The sequence below is a fragment of the Pan troglodytes genome, chromosome 21, assembly GCF_028858775.2.
Source record: "Pan troglodytes isolate AG18354 chromosome 21, NHGRI_mPanTro3-v2.0_pri, whole genome shotgun sequence".
NCBI lineage: Eukaryota > Metazoa > Chordata > Mammalia > Primates > Hominidae > Pan > Pan troglodytes.
The window spans coordinates 23,968,422-23,987,480 of NC_072419.2; the positions used below are offsets into that span (position 1 = coordinate 23,968,422).

At 44.2% G+C, this 19,059-nt stretch overlaps 1 protein-coding gene across 1 annotated transcript in view; it reads left to right on the forward strand.

The window, feature by feature from the left end:
• PCSK2 (proprotein convertase subtilisin/kexin type 2) overlaps nucleotides 1-19,059 on the forward strand; it is a 256,990-nt gene that overhangs the window by 225,305 nt on the left and 12,626 nt on the right. The window contains exons 9-11 of the mRNA XM_001138346.7: nucleotides 2,538-2,753; nucleotides 5,383-5,483; nucleotides 14,351-14,578. Coding sequence (XP_001138346.1) covers nucleotides 2,538-2,753; nucleotides 5,383-5,483; nucleotides 14,351-14,578 — 545 coding nt within the window. The remainder of the gene's footprint in view (nucleotides 1-2,537; nucleotides 2,754-5,382; nucleotides 5,484-14,350; nucleotides 14,579-19,059) is intronic.

The window sequence follows — 19,059 nt, forward strand, 5'->3', positions numbered from 1 at the left end:
TCATGGTTCAGAAACAGGCTGACAATTGCTCTCTGTGTAACAGTGAGCTGGCTGCATAACAAACTGCCCCAAAACTCAGTAGCTTAAAATAACAATCATTTAATTTTGCTCTTGGGTCTACAGGTCAGCTGCGTTGTTCTGCTGATCTGCACCAGGCTAGGCTAATCTCAGGAGAGTGAGTTAGAGACTGGCAGATTGAGGATGGCTTCCCTCCTGTGTCTGGCAGCTGGCAGCAGGGGCAGTGAATTTGACTGGAATACTTCTCTCTTATCAATCAGGAGGCTAACCTAGGCTTATCTTCACAGTGCAACGGAGTTCTGGGAGAGATCAGAGAACATAGGAGTTCTTGGGACTGATGCTTGGAACTGATACAGAATCACTTTCCCCCACATTCTATTGGCCAAAGCAAGACATAAAGCCAGCTTGGATTCTAGGGGTACGAAATAGACCACTCCTCTTGATGGATGGGGCTGCAAAGGCATAGTGCACAGGGCATAAATACAGGGAATCATCAATAATTTAGGGTCACAATCAATCTACCACACTCCCCACACCAAGAAGAGAATGTTTAGCATCGATTTCCTTCATTTTAGCAAACGTTGCTTCATCTCACTAGCAGTCTACATATGGACTGATTCAGGAGAAAGTTCTGCAGATGGTCAACCTCACTCACCCATTTATTTTGAAACACATCGGTTGTACTTTGCTTTTTTTTTTTTTTTTTTTTGAGATGGGGTCTTGCTCTGTCACCCAGGCTGGAGTGCAGTGGCGCAATCTCGGCTCACTGCACCTCCCGAATAGCTGGGATTACAGACATGCATCACCACACCCAGTTAGTTTTTGAATTTTTAGTAGAGACAGGGTTTCACCATGTTGGCCAGGCTGGTCTTGAACTCCTGACCCCAGGTGATTCACCCACCTCAGCCTCCCAAAGTGCTGGGATTACAGGCATGAACCACCGCGCCCGGCCACACTTCTGCTATTTCTTGATACCAAGCCCAAATCTGAGTCTGTTTGAGAGTGTGATCCTCCACACCAACTGTAGGGATGATCTATTTCCCTCGCTGTCCTGGTTTCTGAGAGCAGTTCCTTGTTTTGGTTGGAGTTTTCCAGCATAGATTTACCAAGATGCTGAGAATAGCTCCCAGCTAGTGGTTGAATAAATATTTGTTCACTTGTCGATTCAATCAATCACAGGCTGATTAATTCCCAGTGCTGTTAGAAGCAATTGAAAATGTCACATCTGATTGTCAGGTGGCAGAGAGCACTTGGAGGTAATCCAGTCATCTCTCTTCCTTCTGGCTTCTCCACCCTCAAACCACTGATTCTGTGTCAGTTTCAAGCGTAAGGACCATGGACACCTGGTGACCACACAGGGAGAGACTTTCCCTGACAATCTCTTCTGTCTTCTCCCTCTAGAGGGTAACCAAGCCACCCTGGGCCAGGCTGTGGAGTGGCTGGAGGTTGCACCTGCCCCTTGCCTCCGGCACTGCATGGCTGCACTCCTATCCACCCTCCCAGCCCACAGGTGAACACTAAGCAGCCCCAAGCCCCATTGCCTTGGGGTAAGAAAGTGGGAAGCAAGAAACTAATGGTCCAATCCTGGGTTGTTTAGGTAGAGAGGAAAATACTCAGAAGACAAGGAAAAGGATTTTTAAGAACCTCTAAGAACACGGTTTGAGGAGAAGAGCCATGCTAACTGTAGGGACTTATGCAAAGTTCACCATTTAAACTAATTAGCATGTGGCAATAACTACTGTGCTTACTACTGTGTGTTTAAGGTTTTATTCACTGTGTGTTTTACTTGATCATATTAGACTTTCCTCCTACATTTGGAGTTCCCTTGCTCAAGTAAAATGTCATATATTATGTGTTCAAAAGGATTCTAGTATCCAATTGAATAAAAAAGAAAAAATATTTACATATGCACACACACGTAAGATTTTTATATATTGTGGAGTAAATGTATGCTTTATATTTATAATGTCTACATATCATATTTAAATTTATATATCGATATATAGCTATTTAAAATAAAAGGTATATATCTTCTATAAATGTTTTGTATAGCTTATGTAGCTAAGAAAAATTATATGTCCATATACTTGCATTTTCACTAAAAAATGTCCGATACATAAGGAGATGTAAGAATGAGATAATAATTACCTCTAGAGAGTTGTTTTTTATTTTCCTTTCCATACAGTTAGACTTTTCATCGTGAGCATGTACCACCTTTCTAGCTTTTTAAAAAAGCAGTTTATTTGTAAATTTTAAGACAGTTCTTCCAATTTTCTTACCTCATTATCCCCAGCTTAAATTGTAAATTCAGTTGACTTTTTTAGATTGAATTCTTCCTGGAAAAAAAAAGTTTCCCACAATGCCCTGCCAGAAGGATATGGTGTCCAACCCAGTTTAAAAAGTGCACCCAGTCTTTAGGTTCAACTGCTGAAGAAGCCCAACCCCTGGGCTGGAGACCTCCCCTGCCCCCTCGCAGCCCAGGCTGTGGGTAGCGGCAGCGTCTCCCCTGCTCTCCCCAGGGCCGCGGCGGCAAAGGCAGCATCTACGTGTGGGCCTCCGGGGACGGCGGCAGCTATGACGACTGCAACTGCGACGGCTACGCCTCCAGCATGTGGACCATCTCCATCAACTCAGCCATCAACGACGGCAGGACTGCCCTGTACGACGAGAGCTGCTCTTCCACCTTGGCTTCCACCTTCAGCAACGGGAGGAAAAGGAACCCTGAGGCCGGTGTGGTGAGCACGTCCCCTTCTGTCCTTGTTTCCTTACGGCCACTGCACCTCTGTGTCAGGGTGGGATGCTGGGACACTGGCTTGCTCCCCTCCTGTCTCCTCCCTCAGAGCCTGAACTAAAGCTCTGAGGGGAAGACCCCTTTTCTCTATGCCCAGCCCTGCTTTCTAACAAAGCACAGACCTCCCATCTGCGAGCTAGTAGCATGATCAGTGAGGACTCCTTTCTGGATCGTTTTCCATAGATTTTCTTGTTTATTGTTTCTGGCTTACAAGTAATGATGAAGTCTGGTTTACCAATCAGGTGCCCCATTCCATCACTTACAAGAATAACTAACTCATTGTAAGAACCAAGGCATCACACTGTAACCCTGTCTGAAACAAGAACCCATCTGTTTATTTATAGCAATTTAAAAAACAACATTCATGGATGGATTTTTCTGGATCGTTTTCCATAGATTTTCTTGTTTATTGTTTCTGGCTTACAAGTAATGATGAAGTCTGGTTTACCAATCAGGTGCCCCATTCCATCACTTACAAGAATAACTAACTCATTGTAAGAACCAAGGCATCACACTGTAACCCTGTCTGAAACAAGAACCCATCTGTTTATTTATAGCAATTTAAAAAACAACATTCATGGATGGACTTTTCTGGATCCATAAACCCCCTAAAATTGCACACACATCTGTTATTTTCTCAGGGAAAGAGTTGTGATTTTCATCATGTTTTAAAATGGAGCCATGATTTTTAGAACAAAAAGATTAATAATCATAGATTTATTGTTTGTTGCTCTTTTCTGAGCAAAGAAAAAAAAATCTTCCTTTCTTGGCAACTAGGTATAATGGTGAATTTTCCAAGCCCCTGGGAAATACATCATCTGTAAAGCATAATAAGCTTTTTTGGATCTTTTCCTCTCTGGAGATTTTGCTCACAGATCAGCCTTTTCTTACACCTCCAAACCAGGATTTAGTAGGTGGTTCAGTAGTCATGCATGAGTTATATCCTGACTGGCTGCACCCATCTCCACTGAGGCTTCTCAAGACAGGAGGACAGGAGCTCAGGACAAAATCATTAGTACCATCCAGTGTTTCGATCCCACGCTCCCACGTGGGATCCCAACTTGGCAAGATGGCCATGCCCCTGCGTGAGCGAGGAGAAGCCCTTTACCTGGAAGGGACGCAGACCTTAAAAGCCTGTCCTTCCCACGAGCCCTCCTGCATTCCCCCTTGGTCTTGGGGAGGATGAAGAATGTGCCAGCTCCTCCCAAACAGAAGGGGGCTTTGACCCCTCTTATCCTGTAAGTTGTATGGACAGAAAGGGAGAAGGGCAGAGCAGACAGGGACAGGCGAGGTGACACTTCACTCTCACGCCTGAAAGCTCCACTCCCTACCCCAAAGACCTCTCGGTGGTGTAAATTCGTCCTCAACCCGTATTTATGACTCTTTCCACTTCGGCTGGCTAAAGGCCTTGAGTTTCCTCCGAGTACTATAATTTTGCTCAATAGATGCCCGTAAACCTCCCTGGTAATTTCTTCCTCAAAATAATAAGCTCTCTTGAGGATCCTACAGACAGAGGAAGAATTCCTGTCGTTTATACATGATTTTAATGAACACCCTGGCTCTCACAAACATTGAAAATGAGGTTTTTCACTTTGTGAAAGTCCTTTAAAAATCTGATTACCAGTCTCCCCTCTAAATAAGAGTTGTGGAGGTGATACCCACATATTGGGTTGTCTTGACTCAACACATCTCAGAATCTCTCCGTGGATTTTAGATGTAGAGAAACATGTTTTAATAGCCTGCCCTTCTAGAGAGACTTTAGCTGAGCATGTTGATTCTTTCCTCTTCGGGAATGCCTTCTTTCCCCCATGAAGGAAAAAGAAATGCTGATGAAGTGGCCTTTGGCCTTTCCAAGGGCCAGTCCCGATGCAACAAACCTAGGGTGGGGGTATTGACATCACTTTCCACTTCATAATGTTTCCTTTTAGGTTTCAGGAAATAAATCTCTCTGTAGTCTCTGGAATAGCCACAGATATGCTTCTTTGAACAACTCATTTATCTTGTGGACACTGTAACTATAACTGACTATGTATCCCCTTTTACGTGGGCTACTAGGAAACTCAGATAAAACCTAGGGCAAAAGAGAGGCATATGGATGCTAAGTTTATCCTTAGTTTCATCTTAATCTTCTTGGGAGCAAAGCATAGGTTAAATAAAAGGAGTAGGCTGGGGCCAGTGACTCATGCCTGTAATCCCAGCACTTTGGAAGGTTGAGGCAGGTGGATCACCTGAGGTCAGGAGTTTGAGACCAGCTTGGTCAACATGGCGAAACCCTGTCTCTACTAAAATTACAAAAATTAGCCAGGCATGGTGGCACGTGCCTGTAATCCCAGCTAATTCAGGAGGCTGAGGCAGGAGAATCGCTTGAACCTGGGAGGCGGAGGTTGCCATGAGCCGAGATCATGCCACTGCACTCCAGCCTGGGCAACAGAGTGAGGCTGTCTCAATAAATAAATAAATAAATAAATAAATAAATAAATAAATAAAAGGAGTAGATAATCCCCTGCTCCACATTTGCGGGGGTTCAAAATAGCGTGATTTATTCACTCATTACTCATTATCTTCCCTTCCAGGCAACCACAGATTTGTACGGCAACTGCACTCTGAGGCATTCTGGGACATCTGCAGCTGCCCCCGAGGCAGCTGGAGTGTTTGCACTGGCTCTGGAGGCTAAGTATGTTCATAGCTCTGGGTCCAGGGCCAGCTCTGCAGGGTGGACTAACACGTGTCTCTCTGCCCACATGCCAGGTGTCCATGGAGGGAAAAGTGGATGTGAGAGGCCATGAATAGTCAGGGCCAATGAACTCTGCTGTGCATTTCTAAGTGGCCCATGTGCCCACCAGCACACGTGCGTGTGCATACACACACACACACACACACCATAAAACCACATTCCTGGGAGCGCACAACACCCAGCAGCACGTATTAGCAACTTACTCAGATACCCAGTGAAGGCACAGAGATATTTCTTTCTTCATCAAATTTACCCCTCTATCCTCTGTGTATCCCTGGGCTCTTCTACTCCAGTGATATTCACAATCAGCTACTTGAAGACAAATCAAATTGCCAAGCTGGTGTTTCAGAACATGTGGCAAACAAAGTGGTCCCACTCAAGATTTGTTAATTTGTGAAGTGGATTCACTTTTTAACACTGAAACAAGATAGGCAAAGTCATGCAGTGTAGACCAAGATATGGGCTTTCCTGGGAAACCTTCCAAGCTGAAGGTAAGAGGAGACCATCTCCTATGTCCTCACCATCCTATGGAGAGGCCACATATTGCTACTGCTGAACACACCTTGGATTTGAGTAGCAGTGGAGGTACCTGCCCACCTGCTACTCTGCTTTCTTTTAATGATACCTGGGGCTGGCCTTATGTCCACAGAATGAACACATGGGCTTCAGACACCACACACATAGTGTTAGTGTAAGTGCCGGCTGTGTAGAGAATTGTCAGAGAATGCAGTTCCCAGCAACTTGTGAGAAGTTGGATTCAGTCTCCTGGGGAAGGAGAGCAGAGTTGCTAGGCAACCAGGGCTCCCAGCGTCAATCTCTAGGCAGCCCTGCTTGTCTCTCTCCACATATGCAGTGCATTTTCTGATTTGCAAAGGAGGCAGGAGTTGGTTCCTAGAATAGAAAGGGGCTTCAACAGATTACCTAGTTCAACCCTCTACCTTCACAAGAAAAGGCATAATTATCCTCCCTTTACAGATAAGACCCCAAATTGAGAGTGACTCCTCCCTTTGGACAAGTCTAAACTTTGATTCTTCTAACAAAATTCAGGTAGAAAATGTATGATGCCAAGACACTGGTCAAAGCTCAACTATTAGGCACAGAGACCTCTGCCCTATCAAGCACAGAAAACAAAATTTACTCATATCCAATGTACATTTCCTGAAGATAAAACTGTTCATCTCAGGGTCTGAGTGGGCCCTGGAGCCTGAGCTGGCCTTGCTCACTGCATCCGCAAGGAGACAATTAGCAGAGCCTGCTGCCTGTAGCTGAGCTGCGCAGAGCCAGGGAACAGGAGTGCTCCAAAAGCGAGAAGGGTTTCTGGTTGCCCTTTCAACCTCAGAGGTCAGGACTTGACTCCCAGTCTTCTGGATTTTTGACAAACAAAATCCTATGCCTATGCCTAGATCCATAGGCACACAAATGGAAGACCTAAATAAATCAAAGTGGAGGAGTGAGGCTGCTGGACTCCTAGAGATTCATGGCTCTGCCTTGATTAGTCACCATTCTTTTAGCACATACGTCCAGATATCCTACAGAAAAGAATGCAGTCACCATTCAGGCATGCTTTGTTTTGAAGCAATGATCATGAACTTAATATTCCCTGCTGGCATAAAGAGGAAAAAAATATAACACCTGGCAGCTTGTGGGTAAGTCCATCACGGGAGCCGGTCCTAAAATTCTTCAAAATACCAACTTTCTGAGGTTGGAAGCAGACCCTGAGATGAGATTTTGGTGCAAGTGATTTATTAAGGAAGGGATCCCAGGAAAGGCAGTAAGGGAGTAGGGGAAACAAGTTAGGGATGGGGAAGAATCCAAGCAAAGGTTCAACTTCAAAAGTTCTGGCCTCAGTCTAATCCCGAGTGTCAATTAGGCCTCAGAGTTTGTTCTACCTCCAGGCAAGGAAGCAGGACTGTCATATTCTTATATGAGTCAGTCATCGGCTAAGAGCTACTCTGGAGAAGTAAACTCCAAGGCATCTCTAGCTTTAGGCAAAGCGGCTCCAATAGCCAAAAGTGAAAACCATTGGTCAGGATGAGATACTCCAAATGAGAGCCCAGAGGGCTGAGGAATAGGGCCTCCACAGAGCAGTCCCACAGCTCATCTCTCTCTTATCTTGAGATAAGGTTACAGGAAGTGCTCATGCATAACAACAAATTATCTAAATGTATGTCCATCAGGACCTTGAAAGAGAGAGAACAACACTTCCCCCATCGTGACTGTAGGGGAGAAAAAGAAAACCATCTCTCTCTCCTAACCAGTTGTCACTTTGTAGTTTAATATCATAATGTACTTTTCTGCCTAATGCTTGAAAATGCCTACTTGAGTCACAGGAAATATTGCTCCCATCTCCCAGTATCACCAATATCAGAGAAATTTCAAAGAATTTTAGTGGGGGATGACTGCCACCTTCAAATATTTAGGTTTCTCTCATATGACCTGGTGCTTTCTCTGTGGTCCTAGAGGGTGAGCTAGGCTCGAGGGGTAGATGTCATAAGAAGATCAGTTTTTGACTCAAGAAAATCATCTGGAGTAAAGTGGTCCACATGCTGGACTGGAACAACATTTCCAAAACTGACCTTCCAGGGGATGGATTTTTAATGTAAACTCTTTAGCGAGTATAGTATATAGAAAGAAATTCATTAGGTGTGGCTCCATGACATTTTAACTAAATGAACAGACCCATGTAGCCAGCACCCAAATCAAGAAACAGACGATTTATGTGCCCTGTTGCTCAGCAGAGCAAGAGATTCCTCCATGTTCCTGTATGTAGTTATAGGTCGTTCATTCTCATTGTTGAATATCACTCCATTGTATAAATGGATATTTGGATTGTTTCCATTGGGGGCTACTATGAGTGATATTGTTAGGAACATTCTTGTACATGCCTTTTGGTGAACATACGGATACATTTCTGTTGAGCGTCTACTAGGGAGTCAAAATGTTGGGTCATTAATATACGTATGTGCAATTCTAGTAGATATCGTCAAATAGTTTCCTGAAGTGGGTGTACCCATTGACCCTACCTTGAGCAGTATATGAGAATTACAGTTGCCCCACATCCTTGCCAAAATGTGGTATTTATAGTCTTCTATATTTTAGCATTCTTATGGATGTGCAGTGGAGTCACATTGTAGTTTTAATTTGCACTTCCCTCATAGCTAGTGAAATTGAGCACACTGGGTAAAGTTTTTTAAAAACTACATTCCCAAGCCCCACCCAAGCCTCATAGAATACAAATCCCTAGGGATGGGTGGCCCAGGAACCTGACTTTTCAATGCCTGTTCCCCAGGAATACTTAAGCTGCCAGCCTGTCGCTGATCTGTGGACTAGGGTGTGAGGATGATCAATAAGGCAATAGCTCTGTGAATCTATGACTCTGGGTGCAGAGTGTGGGTAGCTGGCTTCTGCCTCTGATTAGGTGTTGGTATTCAGTCAAGATTTAATGTTTCTGCATGAAACAACGAATCCAAATAATAACAGAAACAAGGGTTTATTTTTCTGTCATGTGAAAGAAAATACAGAGATAAGGAACCCAGGGCTGGTTTAGGGTACCGGGGTACCATTGTGAATCAGGGAATCCAGCTCTTTCTAGCTTTCTGCTCCTTTGCTCTGCCACTTTCATGTTCTCTAGATGTGCTGGAACTCCAGCCACCATGTTTACACTTCAGGCAGGAAAAGGAGAAGCACAAAGGGCAAAAAAATAAATAAATAAACAAATGAAAGAGAGAGAGAGAAGGAGAGAGAGAAAGAAAGAGAAAAATAAAAAAAAGAAAGAAAGAAACCAGCTGAGTCAGCCATGTTGAAGGGGTTTTCCAAGGAGCCCCACCCAGTGGCTTCTGCTTATTTCTCATTGGCTAGAACTGTCACATGACCACCGCCACACTTCAAGGGAGGCTGGGAAATGTAATTTTATAGCTGAATGCATTGCTGTTCTGAATAAAACTGAAGTTTTCTTAATAAGGAAGGAGAAAAGATAGATATGGAGGGAAATACAACTGCTAATGTCTTCTGACATCTAAGTGGACAATCACTCATCTCTGGATCTCTATTGTCTTATCAACAAAAGGTAGCAAGTTAGATCATCAATAAGGTTCCAATGACTTCCTGGAATATTTTAGCTCTGCTTCTGAAATATTGTTTTTTTAGGGAAGTTAATATTTTAATTGGATGTCTGGTGATTTTTAAGGTTGAATATGCCTTAAAGCTGAAAAATGTTCACTTACATACTTTTAAATATTGTGGTCAATACTTAGGAAATAGTAATCTAACTTACTTTAACTTCTGATATATGTGATATATGTTATCATTAATAATAATAAAGTCTTTTTATTCAGTGTCCAGCACTGTGCTAGGTACTTTACATACATAATTTACATTTACATCCTGCAACAAACCTATAAGGCCTTATGCCCATTTTAAAGATGTAAAGGCTAGAGCTCGAATTGTTGAAGTAACTTATCCAAGTTCACACAGTTGGCTTTAAGCATTAGGATGCCTGTTCCACTGGGCTCTCTGTGGAACACAGAAAAGGCCCTGCCACTGTCTTTCCTGTGGGGCTCACCACTCATCCTGCCATGGCAATGGGCTGCAGTGAATGAGTTAGCTCTTCCTCAAACATGATGCACAAAATCAGGTTTCACTTTCTTGGAGATGAGATTTTCCACACCACAACTACACCAGGGAGTCATGAAAACTGAATTTCCTCTCACGTCCTCATAGGACGTGAGCAAACAAAGGCTATGGAGAAAATACCAGCTTGACTCACAAATGCATTATTTTTCTCAGACTGGAAATAATCCAACCTTTGAAATTATTTTTTAATCCTATCAAAATTTAGAGGATAGACTCAGAATTTTAAAAATGAAAGAAAATGAATGGATCTTTTACGACTCCAAACATCTCTTATGATGAAGAGAACAAGACCCAGAGAAGTGAAACAACTTGCTCCAGGTCACACAGTTTACATTGTCAGTTAAAGATCAGATCCAACAAGTAAAGGGATTAAAATTCTCCTGTTGACTTCTAGAATTTACCAGATGTTAGGAGAAGTGATTCCTCCAACCTTAAGACTACAGCATCATCTTTAAAACATTTCCATTTTCAATTTCTCTAAAGATGCATGTGCTGACTTTAAATTACTTTTGCTGCCTTGATCATTAGGAGGAAAATGTTCATTGGGTTCAGGGGAACTTGATGCTGTAAATAGAAGTACTATGCTCTGAAAGAGAATGGTGAGGGAACAGCCTTGCACACGAGAAAAACAATCCATTCTGTTAGAAGTCAGGTTCCTACAAAGGATAAATGCTTGAGGTGATGGATACCCCATTTACCCTGATGTGATTATTATGCATTGCATACCTGTATCCAAATATCTCATGTACCCCATAAATATATACACCTACTGTGTACCCACAAAAATTAAAAATTAAACATTAAACAAAAAGTCAGTCTCCTGGTCAGCCACTTCCTAAGAGATGCTTGCTGACCCCTGGACCCAAGTTTCTCAGATTTCCTGATGATCAGAATCCTGGAGTGCTTGTTAAAAACACAGATACCCTAAGCCCACTGGAGATCCATAGAATCAGAATCCCCAGGGGAGCCCCTGGAAAGCTCTATTTTTCACCAGCACCCCCACAAGTGCCGTCCAGGAAGTTAGGAAGCTCTCCCCTGAACGAGGTTTGCTGCATACTGAAAATACTAAATGTTTGGAGGAATCCATGGAATCAAAACCTCTGAGCCTGGACATCATTTTTTTAACCATCCCCAGGTGATTCCAATGTGCAGACAAGGTTGAGAACCACTGTCCCAGACTACCAATGTTCTCAAACATCACTGTACAGAAGAATCATTTGGATTAAATGAAAATTCTCAGGCCCACAATCTCCAAGATGCTGATTCAGGAGAGGTGGAAATTCACATATGTCACTAATGGTCCTGACACAAGGGGATTGAGGATCACAGTGAGAACTCCTGACTAGGATAACACAGGGGCTCCACTGATGCCTCCCTCAGCATCCTGAGCTTCCCCATCATGACAGCCCTCACATTTTCAATACTGAGTTGTCCCTCTGTCCCCCTAGGCTATCAGCTTGTGGGGACAGGGACATCCGTCTGACATGCCCAGAGTTAGCACGATGCCTGAATGTGCTAGACACTCAACAGACATCCATACAATCACTTCATTGCGCAGTACCTTCTCATATATCTGCATCTTATTTTCCCGACTCATATAAAACATTTGAGAACAGGGAAGAACATGTCACATTTCTTGTCCTACAGTCTCCAAAACAGTGACCTGTATATCGCAGATACTCCATAAATTTATTTTTTAATTATTTAATAACTATCACCTGTAATTCTTGGGCTGCTATGGTACAATTAAAGCAGGTTGATGAGATAAATACCTACTTTACAGAATATTGTAGTCTGTCAATTCCTAAATCGTTCAGAAGGGATACTAGAAGGAACCTGGTTTTACTCTTCAGACATATGCAAATAGCAGGTCAAACAGTGTCATAGACTCAGTTACACTGGAGAGTGAACTATGCTGTGGTTTATCTCAAAAGTGAAAAGTTCCTTGTTCTGAAACATTATTTCTCTCTCTCTCACACTCTCTCTCTTTCTAAAATGCACCCCATGAGAATAAATCTGCAGAGAAACATTTAAGGGAGCCCTTCTCCAGGCATCAGAAGTACAGCCCATTTTCATGGCAAAGATGAGAAATGAGAAACCTGCTAGCCAGCCCTCTGGTCATTTAGATCCTCATTTGTCAACACTTCTGAGATTAATAAACTCAGAATCCCCTTCCAGCAAAACACTCAGTTTTTAGCCATAATCAACTTAAGGAACTTTTACACCATTTTACATCATTTACACCATTTTACACCACTTACGTCATTTTACACCATATGTCCAAGACATGTTCTGAATCTCCTCAAATAAGCATTGACCTTCCTTGGAACTTGCTTCTTTTCTTTTTTTCTTTTTTTTTTTTTTAATTATACTTTTAAGTTCTAGGGTACATGTGCACAATGTGCAGGTTTGTTATGTATGTATACATGTGCCATGTTGGTTTGCTGCACCCATTAACTCATCCTTTACATGAGGTATTTCTCCTAATGCTATCCCTCCCCCATCCCCCCACCCCACACACACACACATGACAGGCCCCGGTGTATGATGTTCCCCTTCCTGTGTCCAAGTGTGGAACTTGCTTCTTAATAGAAGAAGGTCTGCATTCAAGAGCACATGGATCATTTGAACTCTTGGTTCTGATTCAGATCTTCCAACCAATGAACTTTGCATATGTTGAAATTTTATCAAATGAGTTATGTTGCTCCTGGTCCTTTGAATTGTTTGACTTCTGAAGAGAACTGTAGTGCAAGGTTTTGCCAACTTTTTGACCAGAATCCTCGGTGAGTAATAAATTTTGCACTGCAGCTCAGCACACACACACAGCTACCCTCCAAGTATTTCATGAAAAAATAGCTTCCTGTATTATGTGCAGTGCATACTGCTTTTCTATTCTGTTCCATTCATTTTTTAAAATAATAACACCAACCATTAAATCACTGGTTCTCAACATTGGCTGTCTGTTGGAATGGTCTGAGAAGTTTTAACAGTTTCCAATGCCTGGGTCTCACTCCCAGAGATTCTGATTTACTTGGTCTGGGATGAGGCCCTAGCCATGAGATTTTCAATGCCCCTAGGAGAAAATTTTCATGTGCAGTCCCAACAACCTGTGCGATAACCTGGCCCAAAAACAAATCATGATTTGCAATTTGAAAAACATAGACAATGTGTAGTAATAGACACTAATTTCCAAAAACAATAACATTTACAAGAAGACTAGTTTATTCACTGAACAAACAATGTGCCAAGGACCATCCTGGACACTAAGGATATAAATATGCTGAATATAATTTCTCTACCCTTGAAGAACTGGTACCCTCCTTTTCAAAAATGGAACACACCCACATGCCAGTTCCCAGATGAAGGGACAGTAAGACCAGCACTCAGAAGCTCCCTGTATCCCCTTCCAGTCACTGCCCCACGAGACTGACCACTAATATGACCTCCAACAGCATAGATTAGTCATTCTTGTTTTTATATTTTAAACAGATGGAATCATACTTTATAGTCTCTTTTCTGCCTGGTTTCTTTAGGCCAACATGGTATTTGTGAGATTTTTCCACGTTGTTCAGAGTACCTGGAGTTCATTCATTCTCACTGCTCTATAGTACACCACATTCTATAAGTTACACCTCAATTAGTTTACTCCCTATTTTTTGGATGGCATGTAGGGGTTTCACAGTTTGGGGCTAGGAGCATTCTAGTACACAGGTCTGGTGAATATGTACACATTTGGTCAGGTATATGCCTAGGAAAAGAATTTCCAGGCCATAGCTTAAGCTTAACTTTAGAAGATACAGCCAAACAGTTTTCCAGTTTAGTTGGAATTACTTGCACGCTCATCCACAAGGTACATGTGTTCCAGTTGCTCCACATATTCAACACTTAACATTGTCAGTCTTTTTCATTTTAGCCATTCCGGTGTGTGTGTTAGAATAGACTTTTGAAATCAATTTATGTAAGTAAGAAAAGCAAGAAGATTTCTTTAATTGACTTCTATAGTGGTTTTGAATAGTGCATGGACACCCTCCCTTGAATTTGAGAGTTCACAGAGATTCCAAAATCTTACGAGAGGTCTGTGTCCTGAGTAATATTTCTCTTAATCATTGTGCCTCTCTCCCTCTCTCACCCTGCCTTTTGCCCTTGCCCTCTTGCTCTCTGCTTCCTGTATCCAGCCTGGGTCTGACCTGGCGGGACATGCAGCATCTGACTGTGCTCACCTCCAAACGGAACCAGCTTCACGACGAGGTCCATCAGTGGCGGCGCAATGGGGTCGGCCTGGAATTTAATCACCTCTTTGGCTACGGGGTCCTTGATGCAGGTGCCATGGTGAAAATGGCTAAAGACTGGAAAACCGTGCCTGAGAGATTCCACTGTGTGGGAGGCTCCGTGCAGGACCCTGAGTAAGTGGGGGTAGTGGTCCCTCTGCTGCATGTGGAAAGTGCCCCTGAGATGGCTCCATGGCATTGGCATAATATCACATTCCCTCTTCATGTTTGGGTCAACTGTATTTTTTGTTTGTTTGTTTTTTTGAGACAGGGCCTCACTTTGTCACCCAGGCTGGAGTGCAGTGGCGTGATCACAGCTCACTGCAGCCTTGAACTTCTGGTCTCAATAATCCTCCTGCCTCAGACTTCCAAGTAGCTAGGGCCACAGGCATGCGCCACCACACCCTGCTAATTTTTTTTTATTTTTTGTAGAGACAAAGCCTCACTATGTTGTCCAAGCTGGTCTCAAACTCCTGGGTTCAAGTGATCCTTCTGCCCTGGCCTCCCAAAGTACTGGGATTACAGGTGTGAGCCACAATCCTCGGCCTGGATTTGACTCAGGGACAACCAGTTTCCAAGCAGAGCTGCAGGTTTGCATAAATCCAGGAGGCACCATTTACATAGAACACAGAACCCCTGCTTTTGGTTGTGAGCCTTAACTGTTTCAGTGATGTATGCCATTATTTCTAAGGGCACAAATCAACCACTATAAACATCACCCAGCTCAATAAGGAGAACATGACTAACATCCCCAAAGGCCCCCCGCCGTGACCACTGCCATTAACATCCCCATGCCAGCGTAGCCGTATTCTTACTTCTAACTCCATAGCTTAACTTGCCTGTTCCATACTTACTAGAATCATACACTATGTCCTGTTTTACAACTAGATTATTTCGCTTGGAGTTATGTTTGTGAGATCCAGTCATGTTTAATGTGTACTTATAGCTTTTCTCATTGCTGAAGAGTGTTCCAGTCTATGACTATAACACAATTCGTTTATTCATTCTACCTGTGGGACAATCTAAGGACTTGATTTTCCTCTGAGTGAGGTGGATTTTGCCACTTGGAGGGATTTGTGTATGGGGTTCCCTACACAGAAACCACAGCGTTAGTCAACTGCACCCACTTCCCTTCCAACTGCCCCACCTTGGCAAGTGGATTGGTCAGTAAGGATACTTCTTAATTTCTCTCTGTCCTCCTTGATGCATTAGTAAAATGGAGATAGTAATTTTTATTATTATCACTGAGGTATTATTTACATGTCATCAAATACACAGAACTTAAGTGTATCATTTGAGTGTTGATAAATGTATACACCCTGGTAACTACCACTGAATCAAGAGATGAGGCATTCCATCAACCCAGGAAGATTCGTCATACCTGCTTCCAGCTCGTCCACACGCTCCACAGGCACCCTTTGTTTTTGCTTCTCTCTCTGTAGATTCGTTTCACCAGTTTTCAGACTGGACTGTGTCCAGTTTCTTTTTCTCAGCATGAGGCTTGTGAGATTCATCCAGGTCACCATGTGTAGTCGTAGCTCATTCATTCTCATTCTACCTTGAGAATACACCTCCGTGGCTTACATCATTTAAATGGTGGTAAAATTCATTCCCTGCCAGGGTCATATTTCCGAGGACCATCGAGCCTGGCCAGAGTCCAACCCCTCTCAGACTTTATCCTCCTCGCCACTCTTCATTGGTCCTAGACTTGCTGCATCTCTTCTACTCAGTTACCCAGACCTGAATTCCAATCTTGACTTCACCAACTTAGACAATACTTTTGACATTTCTGACCCTCTGCTTTAGCAATTCTCAACCTTTGTGCCCTGTCTCCCTTTGACAGCATGGTGACGTCTATGGGCCCCATCAGTCTAATGTTTTCCAAATTCATTAGATAAAATGCACTGGATTGCAAAGGAAACCAATTATGTTGAAACCAATTAGAAAATAAATTCATGCTGAAATATATGTCCCCTTGTCAGCACATTAAGTAAAAAGCTCTAGTGGCAAGTCTAATGGCCACAATAATTTCAGAGCAGCAGTGATGACTAATTGCTGCTGCAGGATCCATGCAGTGGCTGTGGTGGGACACGAAAATCTGCCAGCTCTTTGATGACAAAGTCCGAGGAGGAGCTAATGCCACTCTGCTTTGTGGCCTGCATTCATAATCGAAAGAGAAGAAAAGTTTCTGTTATAATCTAGTGAAAATTAAGATGTGGGATTTTTTCCATTGAAATTATTAGACCCCCTGAATTCTATCCAAATGGGCCCCAAAATAAGAGATTTTTTTCTCTTTCCTCACCAGTAAAACGGACCTAATGTTTTTCCTCCGCAGGTTGCTGGGAGACTTTAGCAACACACAAGTCTACAGCAGGCACACAGTAGGCACTTAATAAATGTAACATTGCCTCTCCTTCTCATCCACGACTGGATGTGAACACTTCTAGCTTACACCTGTAGAATCAAAAGATAGTAATCTCCTAGAATTTTTGGTGAAATAATTGTCTGATTTTTATGCAAATTCCAAATCATGTATCCTCTCAGCCTAAAATATCCTCCAATGGACAAGCATGTGCCCTGGGATGCCCATCCTCCCATGGGCCAGCAGCCTGCCATAGATGGGCAGCCTACCATAGGTGAGCATCCTCCCACGGGCCAGTGTCCTCCCGTAGATGGGCAGCCCACCATAGGCCAGCATCATTCCACAGGCCAGCGTCCTGCTGTAGACGGGCAGCCCACCATAGGTCAGCATCTTCCCATGGGCCAGCGTCCTGCTGTAGACGAGCAGCCAACCATAGGCCAGCATCATTCCACAGGCCAGCATCCTGCCGTAGACGGGCAGCCTACCATAGGTCAGCATCCTACCACAGGCCAGCGTCCTGCCGTAGACGGGCAGCCCACCATAGGCCAGCATCATTCCACAGGCCAGCATCCTGCCGTAGACGGGCAGCCTACCATAGGTCAGCATCCTACCATAGGCCAGCATCCTCCCACGGGCCAGCATCCTGCTGTAGACGGGCAGCCCACCATAGGCCGGCATCCTCCCACGGGCCAGTGTCCTCCCGTAGATGGGCAGCCCACCATAGGTCAGCATCCTACCACAGGCCAGCGTCCTGCCGTAGACGAGCAGCCAACCATAGGTCAGCATCCTACCACAGGCCAGTGTCCTGCCGTAGACGGGCAGCCAACCATAGGTCAGCATCATTCCACAGGCCAGCATCCTGCCGTAGATGGGCAGCCCACCATAGGTCAGCATCTTCCCATGGGCCAGCATCCTGCCGTAGACGAGCAGCCCACCATAGGTCAGCATCCTCCCACAGGCCAGCATCCTGCCGTAGATGGGCAGCCCACCATAGGTCAGCATCCTACCACAGGCCAGTGTCCTGCCGTAGACGGGCAGCCCACCATAGGTCAGCATCCTCCCACAGGCCAGCGTCCTGCCGTAGACGGGCAGCCCACCATAGGCCAGCATCATTCCACAGGCCAGCGTCCTGCCGTAGACGGGCAGCCTACCATAGGTCAGCATCCTACCACAGGCCAGCGTCCTGCCGTAGACGGGCAGCCCACCATAGGCCAGCATCCTCCCACGGGCCAGCGTCCTGCTGCAGACGGGCAGCCCACCATAGGCCAGCATCCTCCCACGGGCCAGCGTCCTGCTGTAGACAGGCAGCCCACCATAGGTCAGCATCCTCCCACAGACCAGCATCCTGCTATAGACGGGCAGCCTACCATAGGTCAGCTCCTCCACGGGCCAGTGTCCTCTCGTAGATGGGCAGCCCACCATAGGTCAGCATCCTCCCACGGGCCAGCATCCTCCCATGGACAAGCATCTTCCCATGAGTGAGCATCCTCATTGTTTACTCACTGAACCCCTAGAAAGTGGCACCAAGTGGATTACTGCCAAGCTGAGTATTTTTTTTCCATGAAACAGTCCATGATTTAAGAAGGCCTCACTCTAATCAGCACCACATGGAAAAAATAAAGCTTCAGCCCAAGCCCTATAATAATCTAAAAACACAGAGCTGCCCAAGTCCCAAGTGATGTTATAAATGTCCTATAATAAAAATAGCTACTCTGCACAGTTCCTCACCATTTTCCAAAGCTGCTGGGTCCACACATCATTTCTGTTCACTCCCGTATCCCTCCTCTTGGCAAGACAGACTTCTCTGAGCTCTAAACAAGTTGGTTGACACAGTCAAGGCCACAGAGGCTATAAATGTAAGACTGGAAGTCACTTTTATTGAGTGCCAACTGCATGCTATGTGCTTTCATACACGTAAGCTTCACAGTCACCCTATTGTTGAGGGTGTGCCTTATACTCACACAGTCGAGGTGGGAGCAGGGGTGAATATTTTGCAGCCTTAACAACAAACTGGTCCCATGCTGGGTGTCAGGGAGAAACACCAACTAGGTGTATATGCTAGGCCCATTTACATTACTGTATTTAATCCTTGTAAGCCCAGGAGGTGTGTCCTATCATTATTACTTTTTATACACAAGGAAGCTGAGATCCAGAAAGGATAAAAAAAAAAAAAATGTGCTCAGAGTCACAAAGGGCAGAGCAGGACTTGAAGCAAAGCCCATCTAAACCCAAACCCCAGGCTCTTTTCACTACA